Source organism: Eurypyga helias, unplaced genomic scaffold (assembly GCF_000690775.1).
Source record: "Eurypyga helias isolate BGI_N326 unplaced genomic scaffold, ASM69077v1 scaffold14134, whole genome shotgun sequence".
Classification (NCBI taxonomy): domain Eukaryota; kingdom Metazoa; phylum Chordata; class Aves; order Eurypygiformes; family Eurypygidae; genus Eurypyga; species Eurypyga helias.
In genome coordinates this window covers 35239-45021 of record NW_010244446.1, presented here as the reverse complement: position 1 = coordinate 45021, position 9783 = coordinate 35239, and the positions used below count along the sequence as shown (strand labels likewise).

The 9783-nt window shown below is 42.7% G+C and overlaps 1 protein-coding gene across 1 annotated transcript in view; it reads right to left on the bottom strand.

The window, feature by feature from the left end:
• Positions 1-526: 526 nt before the first annotated feature.
• Positions 527-9783, bottom strand: part of GALNT12 (polypeptide N-acetylgalactosaminyltransferase 12) — a 44120-nt gene continuing 34863 nt past the window's right edge. The window contains exons 9-11 of the mRNA XM_010149763.1: positions 8765-8878; positions 4002-4157; positions 527-664 (exon numbers count right to left, since the gene is read on the bottom strand). Coding sequence (XP_010148065.1) covers positions 527-664; positions 4002-4157; positions 8765-8878 — 408 coding nt within the window. The remainder of the gene's footprint in view (positions 665-4001; positions 4158-8764; positions 8879-9783) is intronic.

Here is a 9783-nt window from a genome sequence, read left to right as displayed (position 1 = left end):
ATGCAGACCTACTCCGTCTTCATGTGCAAATCCACTTTTTCTTCAGTGAGGGTTTGTGGTAGTCACTTAGGGCAGAACGTGGCCTACATTTACCTGCTTGGTGCTTAAGAGACAAGAATTATTAACTACTACCTGTTACAAGGCCCAACTGCAGAATGTTTGAGTAGAAAAATAAACATTTTAAGTTATTGGCAGATAACATTAGTGCAATTATTTTGACTGCTTTACTTTCACACAGTAGATTAAAAAAATATATTGTCACTTGCGAAAAGAACCTAAGACACTCCAGAAGCAGTTATGTAGCTGCCAAATAGAGAAGAGAGCAAATTCTGTGGCATGATACAACCACAGCACTTACTTTACGTAGCCCTCAATGCTTAGTGCCTTTCAATGCTCCAGAAAACAAAATCCAAGGCATGTAAACTAATTGCAGTTCCTTCCATACAAAAATATATCACTTCTGTGATTTCCAAAAGGCTAGGTGCTGACATTTTCACGTTCAGCTATATCCTTGATGACATCTGGATCAGCTTCTTTCTTTGAAGAACCATTTTTGGTAGTCTGAGTTGGTACACGGTCGTAGTAACGGTGCTGGGTTACCATTGTAAGCGTTTGACTCTGCCTGTACACACTTCTGGGTGTGTAGATGAAACAAAGTACCGTCCTGCAAAAGAGAGAAACGATTTTTGCTTTTCAGGTCTTGAAAATTGCAGGCTTATCGTTGTGTTTTAAAAGTAACGGAAGACATTTGTAACAAGTAAATATTACGTGTATCCTTCCTGGTGGGCCACGCAGGGAGGCCCAAATGCCTAACTTGAGTATCTCTGAAACTTTATCGAAAGACCCTGCTTTTAAACTTCCATGAACATTGCTTTAGAGTGACTCGTGCCTGTAAAGGATGCGGCAACTTCGTTCACTTTCATTGTCTTTTGTTACTGCCTCGGAATAGGAGCAGAGAAAACCAAAGCCAAGTGCAGGGATTACTCAAATTCACCAACTTATTGCACACCTTTCAAGTAAAACCTAAGTGCTGCTAGTTAAATGTAGGTGTTGGATACACTGCGAGCAAAATACATTCCTCTTTCTTCACAGGGTGTATTTTTAGCGAAAAAGGCAAAATAACCTAAGCATGCCCCTTGCCTGCAGGTGTGTGCGAAGCCAGCTGACTTTGCTGGAGGGCAGCAGAGCTGCCTCGGAGGTGTAAGGTCTGACAGGCCTCCACAACCAGATTCCCCAGAGAACATATTCTGAGGCCTCAGGCCCTCTTATTATGGGAGTCTCCAGGAACATTTTATCTCCAGCTCACGTCACTCGCCCCAATCCGGGAGCGCTGTCAACTAGGATGGAGCACCGCAAGAAGGTGACTTGTCCAGCTGTGGAGAAGTGCCCTGCTCCAAGACCCTCCTTGGTGACATTCCCACACGGAACCATTTCCAAAGCTTCTGATGGCCTCAAAAGAAAAACGTCAACACCTTGTTTCTGAGCATAAGCCTGACTCCTCTGAAAGTCTGCTCTTCCATCGCCAGGAACGTCACACTGATTGTGCCTCGAGCCGCAGTCCCTGATGCCTGGCGGTGCTCGCTTGCTTAGGGGCTTGCTGAGAGACTTTGCTGCTGAATGACTTCACTGTTTCTGTCGTGATAATTCAAATTTTTGAGTGCACTAATCAATATCTGCCTCACTCATTTTTGACTCAGTGACCGGAAGAACTTAATTCTTGCCAGACTGCTGGGAAGGCTGTTCAAACCTTTTATTATGCTTTTCCAGTGCCTTACACTTCACACGAAGCAAGAGAAATGTGGTACCAACACCTCAGTGATGGGTCATCACTTGCCTTGAAAGGTGGGGGCTGGTGATTTTAATTTAATGCAACAGGAGAAGAGGAGCAGAGCTGTATGTACAAATCACACATGGACACAAACTGATCACGAGAAAGAAAGAGGATTAGCACCCATCATTTCAGGGATTATTTTAAAAGTTAATGGTTAGGAATGCAGTGGAAACGGATGTATTCCAAAAGTGTGTTTTCTCAATTATTTCCTGAAGTGACTGAGGTTCATTCAATATGTGTCATTTTAGGGATTAATGAATATGACCTTGAAAAATAAAAGCAGTAAAAATGAAATATAATTTATAAAGTCAGTCTTTTAAATATTTTGCTTTACTCAGTAATATCAGTGTGAGCTTCAGTCTGGAGTAGATTTAGTGAATGGACAGTAGCTCTCATTTTTCTTCAGAATTTACTCTGCCACCTATGACTGGTGGCAGTATCTAAGCATGAAATTTGTGAACCATGGAGCCTATAGAGTTTAGATGCATTGTGCAGACACATTATGTAAATATACTATTTTGATATATTATGTGACCTTTTCCTTTAGTCAAATAATAACACTCCAGAACTTGACCAAGGCCATCATTTTTCATTGAATTTATTTTCTCTTAGGCACCTGGGAAACTCCTGCAGAGATTAAAAAATACTAAACACAAGGTTTTCTAAGATCATGTTATGTTTATTAATATATTTCATACTTCCCAGTATTTGTCCCCTCTGGGAGTAGGCATTAACCTTAAAGAAAAGAGGTACAGATTTGCTGAGTCCCCACAGCCAGTGAGAGGTGTCCTCTGTAGGGGTAGGAGTAAGGCAGAAGGTATTTTTCGATCATAGAATAGTTTAGGTTGGAAAAGACCTTCAAGATCATCAGGTTCACCCATTAACCGAATACTGCCCAGTCCACCACTAAACCATGTCCCTAAGCACCACATCTGCATGTCCTTTAAATACCTCCAGGGATGGTGACTCAACCACTTCCCTGGGCAGCCTGTTCCAGTGCCTGACAACCCTTTCGGTGAAGAAAATTTTCCTAATATCCAATCTGAACCTCCCCTGGCTCAGCTTGAGGCTATTTCCTCTTGTCATCTAGCTTGTCACTTGAGAGAAGAGACCGGCACCCACCTCCCTACAACCTCCTTTCAGGTAGTTGTAGAGAGGGATAAGGTTTCTCCTAAGCCTCCTCTTCTTCAGGCTAAACAACCCCAGTTCCCTCAGCTGCTCCTCACAGGACTTGTGCTCCAGACCCTTCCCCAGCTCTGTTGCCCTTCTCTGGACATGCTCTAGCACCTCAGTGTCCTTCTTGCAGTGAGGGACCCAAAACTGAACACAGGATTCGAGGTGCGGCCTCACCAGTGCCCAGCACAGGGAGACAATCACTTCCCTAGTCCTGCTGACCACACTGTTCCTGATGCAGGCCAGGATGCCATTGGCCTTCTTGGCCACCTGGGCACACTGCTGGCTCATGTTCAGCCAGGTGTCGACCAGCACCCCCAGGTCCTTTCCACTGGGCAGTTGCTGATGATGCATCAAACGACACAACTACACACTACACTGCAGAAAAGCTCAGGGAGCACTGGTGGTACCCACAGGGTCAAGAAAGATGGTTTGCAGAGGAGAAGCAGCAGCTGCTCAAAAGCTCGTAACAGTGTAAATCAATGGTGGTACGTGAAGTATCAGGGATACATAAATAAAAATAAAATTAAATAAAAGAAAGAAAAATAAAATAGAAAAGAAAAAAGAAAATAAAAGAAGCCAATGAAGAGAGCAAAAGCAGGCCAGCCACGAGACTGGCTGGGGAAGGGGTATGGAGGCACCTCAGTTCTCAGGAGACAAGAGTAGGCTGGAATGTGAGAGAGAACTAAGCAGCACACAAAAGCTCTAGATGTGGACAGGAGATGTGAAAGAGAGCTCTGCCAACCTTTCCAACTCCTCTGAGGTTAAGAAGGGTGCTTTCCTTCCTCTCATCTTCCTATTCTTTATCACTGACATACTCTTTACCTGCACACTACTGTTACTGTGTTCCACGTTTGGATATTAAAAGCCAAGATAGCATATTTCTCCTAGAGATTCATGCTGATTTTAAGGACAGAAAGATAAAAAGAAAAAGCCCACAATTCTCCTCCAACAACAACAAAAAAAATTAAACACAAAACCAAGCAGGCACACTTACCTCTCTGAAAACAAACTTCTGGTTTTCAGGAACACTGTGGACATTTTCTTGACACAAGTACATTGTCAAGTAGTCAGTCCCTGAATCGACTGCTGCACAGACTTCTGGCTGCCGGGTGTTGTAACGTATTTCATTATGGGATGTGTACTCGAAAAACTACAAACCCAAGAGAAAAAACAAAGGTCAACAGCCATTTCATTTGCACACAAAAAAGTATTTATAATAAGGAGGCTATACTAAGATACTAAATTACATTCACAAATTAAAGTTGCTACTGTGGAGAGATATTCTGCCAAAAATATTCAAGGAGCCTTAACTGCTGCTGTTTGCTTACCATTTTACAGAAAATCAATCTCACGACAGGACTGTTTTACTCTGGTAGAACTTAAAATGTATGAAATGCTGAGTAAATGCCCTGTAAAACAGACCTTCCAGCATTAAAGAACTTAGAAAATTTGACTGTAATATTCTACTTTCACATTCTAGATCATGCTTAAAAATAGGACGGAAACTGGTTTATAGCCTGACATTATGCCTTCTTAATGCAGCTGTCACAAAACAATGTTCCTGTTAATTAAGGAGTTGCTCAGCGTATAGTTCAAATGTGGTTTGGTCAAGGTTCATTTCCAGTTAATAAGTACTCAGGATGCAAGGTGATGAGCATTTTGTTATATAACATTTTAAGATATTATTTGGAGCAAATCAACTATAGCTGCTTTTAAACATGAACAGAATTTTAGTAAAAGACAATTTACTGGCTTCGCTTGTTGTACAGTATTCTACAGAGGTGTTCTGAACATGCTGTAAAACATCATGGGTTTCGTAGTAATTACGGCTGAAGAATTCCTTAAAACTTTCATATTTATCATGGACACTTGCCAAATTTTGGACTTCATTAAAGAGCAGCAGAGTTTGAGAGCTGTCTGTATTCAGCACGCCTGTAAATAATTTAGATGATTGTAGTGCACGGATGTATGTTTACATCTCATTTAGATTATGCTCAGTAGGATAGATGAGAACGTTATACACATCAAAGATTGCTTGCTACCAATAGCAGAGCTGCACTAGTGGAAAGCAATAAAAGGTCAAGGGGCAGAAGGAATCCTCCTTTGTTTTGTTTTGTTGCACCCCTGGAGACTGTAAGGCTTTGTGAAGGGGGCTGTAGCAATTCAGAAATGTTGTATGCACTTGCACTTACTACAAAACCATCCTTAGCAACTACCAAAGCTAATTAACCTTGAAAGAGAAGCTGGAAATGGAGTTTTAATGTAAACATGACCATGTGATTACGAAGTCTGCAGTCATCCATTTCCAGGTCTAAGAGCTCTGATCTAGACTATGCTAATGGTAGTAGCTCCATGAAAGCTCCTCTGCTCTCCTTTTATCACAATCAGGAATTTCTCTGGCAGGCTGGCTGTCACAGCCATACACAGACCAATGTTGTCCACTGAAATACAGAAAAGCTCAATTTGGAGCTTTACTTTTGGCAGAAATACAAGTAACGCACACCCCCTCCCCACCCCAGAAGTCACCTGTTGGCCACCACTCGTTTGGGGGAAGGCGTAAAGGGAAGTGAGTGTTTAGAGAGAACAACTTAAAGTTTGAAGTCCACCTGCTGACGTAACGCCCCAGAGACTGATTTCCCCTTGAAACCTATTGCTAGGAAATGTTTCCACGATCTAGGCTGCACTGCCTTTACATTTGCTTTATGCCAGAAATGTCTCATCAGCAACAGAAGTCAAATGTGATAATATTTTAATGTTTGCCTATGATTGTGGGTTTGTGGTTGGTTTTTTTTTTTTGTTTTGTTTTGTTTTTTAAACACCCCAATAGGTAGGGGCTATTCCCTGGCCGTCAGGCGTTAGTTCCCAGGTTCAGCATCTGACTGGCATGTGGAAAGCCTGCTACTCTGGCCTCCACAGTGAGCCGGAAGGGCACTCATTTCCAGCCTACAGCTCGTAAATAAAGGAAAAGCTTCACTCCTGCTCCTTTGTGTCTGGACAGACACTTCTTTACAAGCTGCTACTTCTACAAGGCCATGTATAGAGCCTTGCTCATTAGTGGACTTATAAGACAGAATAACTCTTCTGAGCAATTTGTACCGAGTATCAGTGAAAGCCTGCAAGCCGCTGATTGTACCAGACGCATCAAGAGTAGATGAAACAGCTACTAGGTCAGAGCACTCCTTACTACTGACATCTTTGCCGAATGGCCTCTTAAGGACTTGCATCAGGAGGACAAGAGCAAGGAAAATGGTTAATTTCTGGGCAACATTAAACATTAGGGTTATGGTGTTAGCAACCAAGCACTCATGCCTCCTTGCCTGTTTCAGTTCTTTACCCTATACTCTTTCAAATGGAATAAATACTTCAGCATTCAGGCTTTTTCAAGCTCCAGTAACACACGAGGTAAATCTCTTCCTCCTCAAACTGTGAAGTGGTTTGGTTTTATTTTTTTGTTAGTGCTCTTTCCTTGCCCAGTGGGTTCTTTGGGGAGAAAGGAAGCATTTTCAAACTGATCCATGGCCCACTAACTAGTAGCCTTGCTGCATTTCTTTCCTTCAGAGAACTAGTGGATTCCCTTAAGTGCTACTAGGAAACTTGATGAGCGCTATTACGAGGTGCCTACCACTTCTGGGCAATCTACAGGAAATGGATTACACCATGGATTCAAGGAAAAATAGAAACAAGTTACCAGGGACTTCAGTTTTCTGAGAGTGGTTTTACTTACTAAGACATAAAATGGGAGCAGGTCCTGGACTTCATAAATAATCGAGAGCACAGAGCTCTCTTCTCTCGGCACAGTGCACACAGATATTCAGAGGTCACTTTAAGTGGGGAATTGCTTCCAGTGCAAAGCGCTTTTGCAGTTGTCCCCTGCATAAACAGCCACCTGCCACTAGCGTATCATGCCAGAGGACGGGTGTACTGGAGTGTAAGACACATATGGCTGACCAAGTTAACCTTCATTAACGTTAAATCCTATCATGCTGTTTTTAAGAGAAAAACTTCACTGAGCTGTACACTGGAGAAAAGATTTCATTCCTTTACACCATGAGACAGTGTGAATGTGTGGCAGGGAGCATTATTTGAGGAAGAAAGTGATGAATGGTGGAACAAACTATGCAACCGGAGGAAGGGATGAGAAGAAGATTAGAGGAATAAAAACAGGGGCTAGTTAGGAAAGAAGAAAGGTATGTAAAAAGGAGCAAAACATGAGCTAGTGTGGGTAGTAACTGGTGAAGGAATAAATGAGGAGAGAGACAGAGCAAAGGCATTAGAGAAAGACTGGAGCCAGCCAGCATGGAAAAGAAAGCGTTAAATAGCATGGAGTGGAGAAACTGGAGCCGTGTGTGACATGTGGTGCAGAGCAAGGATTGGCCTGAACCTTTCTAACGAGGGTTTGCTGCTAAAGCTGTATATAGGTAATGAGTGGAGTGATGAGAGGAGGCAGAAGAGCTTGAGATTAGGGTGGCAGATTCCCTTCCAAGGACAAACCAGAAGTTAAGGGATGCCTGTTGTCAGCAAACATCAGTGAAATTGCGGTGAAGTGCCTTGCTCTCCTCAGCGTTGGTACAACTAGAGGATGACCAGCCTTGTCGCTATCAGTTCCATCAGCTGACAGCAGTGGGTGCACATGTGGAAGATTTGATTGTTTTGGTCCTGCTCACTGAGTAGAGGAATTCACACCACCAGGGGCTGCCGGTTACCTTTTAAGAAGGACTGTCAAAAGGGCTGGGGGGGACAGGAAGGAAATGGAGAGAACTGTCCTGCTGGGAGGTTTCAGGCTACTTGGGAGCCACAAAAAGGAGGTGCAAGTTCAGCAATCCTGACTTCCATTTCCCATCTCACTTGTGCTTCTACATCTTGTCTTATTTTAGCCTCTCCCTGTTTCCATACCCACAGTTCTTCCTGCTGTCCACGTTTTCTCTTGCAACTACTACCTGTCACCCCTACTCATGCCCCCATTTGCCAACTGGTATCTGCTCCCATGTGCAGTCTCCCTATCACTAGAGGTCTCCAGTGATTCTGTTTGTTTCACACTCCTTCCCTGTAGCTCCTAATTGCTCCTTCCTCTGTACGCATGTCCACATGCCCTGCTCCTTGCCTGTTGCCCTACCTCTGTCCCAAACTTCTGCCCTATGCCACCTTGGGCCCTTTTCCCTGGCTCCTGTCAGCCCTTCCATGCCTTGTGGCCATTTCACTAATATTGTTTTGCCCCTTTCCTGTGTTTGGCCTTCCCTCCTCAGGCTCTGCAATTGTCTTGGGTCATCTTGTATTTTCTTTCATGGGTTTATACTGAAGTCAGGGAGTTTCTCCATTTCTCCTCCCTCCTGCTCCCTGGCTGCCAGCACAGGGAGCACTAATGGCAGAGCTCCCAGCGCCTCCCTGCTCCCAGCCTGCTATCGCAGGTGCATCACACCATCAGCAAAGACCCAAGAGCATTAATATCCAGCGATGCGGTAGCTTTGCAGTATATTCAGTTAATCTTGTAGTGCTTGCTAAACAAAGGATAACTTCAATACTCAACTCCTAAGAACTATTTTCCTGTGAATTACACTTCCCTTTTCCTTTCACCTTCTACCCTGTGTCTGACCTCAAGAGACACCAAATTAAAAGCATTCAGCATGAGAATTAAAATTAGATGTAAGGTCACCCCACTGTAACAACATATTCTCTAAGTCCTACTGCAGTGCTCTTTACTACACTTTTTACATTACAACCACAGCATTAGCCAAAATGAAAATAAAACGTGAAGCTTACCTGATTTTGTCCCATGCCGTGACATAGATACAGTATGACCCTGTGTCCAGTTACCTGATGTTCATTTGTAGGGTTATAATCAAAACAGAAGTTTGCCATTCCTCTATTCTTCAGCTATTCAAAAGAAAAGAATATTTTAAAGTATTAATCTAAAGTAAAGAAGATATGTTGTAGTCACTTTACAACCCACCCTGCTAGGCTGTGAGGTTTATATCCCAGACCTGGCTCAAACTAATTGGAATAGATCAAGTGGATCCAATGGCAACATCTCTCTCAGACTACAGTGAAATAAAACTGTTGGGACTGTCTTTCATTTTGGGCGTTGAAGCAGCCAGACAAGATAGCTTCCCCTAGGAATGACACAGTGTTCCAGTGTATTTGCAAATGAAGTGGGTAGGAACTATGAAAAGCTGTGCTGAAACCCAAGAAGCCAGCAACTCATGCAGAAAAAGAGTCTGTTGTGTCTTTAACTTTTTTCCCCCCAGGATCCACTTGTTCAATTTTCTTATGAAAAGAAGACTACATAATTTTCTCTGTCAACTGGGAGATGTTAGAAGGATTTGTTCTCAAAAGAACTCCAGTAACCTCTTGAGGTTGAACAAGCAGTCAGATTTTAAGACCAGAAATCATGAAATTGGGTTAAGATTTATCTCTGGAAAGAAGCGCTAGATATGACTTTGGAAGTTCTTTACTAGTGCTGCCGATCTCTGGCACAGCAGTTGCATAATTTCCGATTAAGTTTTAAAATACTGAATTACACGATTTTGAAAAAAAATCAGGCTAATTAACAAGGATTTGCATTTAAGTATTCAGGGGGCAAAAATAACTGAAAATAAGTTAAACAATGCCATAACAATTACTGACTCCTAGTATTAGCCACTTAACCAAATTTAAAATTGCACCGAGCAAAACAGGTTCTGTAAACACAAGTTCAAGCTGAATGCTCCTGTTACTGAGCGTAATTACATCGCAGACAAAAAGGATAAGCAGAGCAAATCTCCAAAGAGTTACTTCAGCAA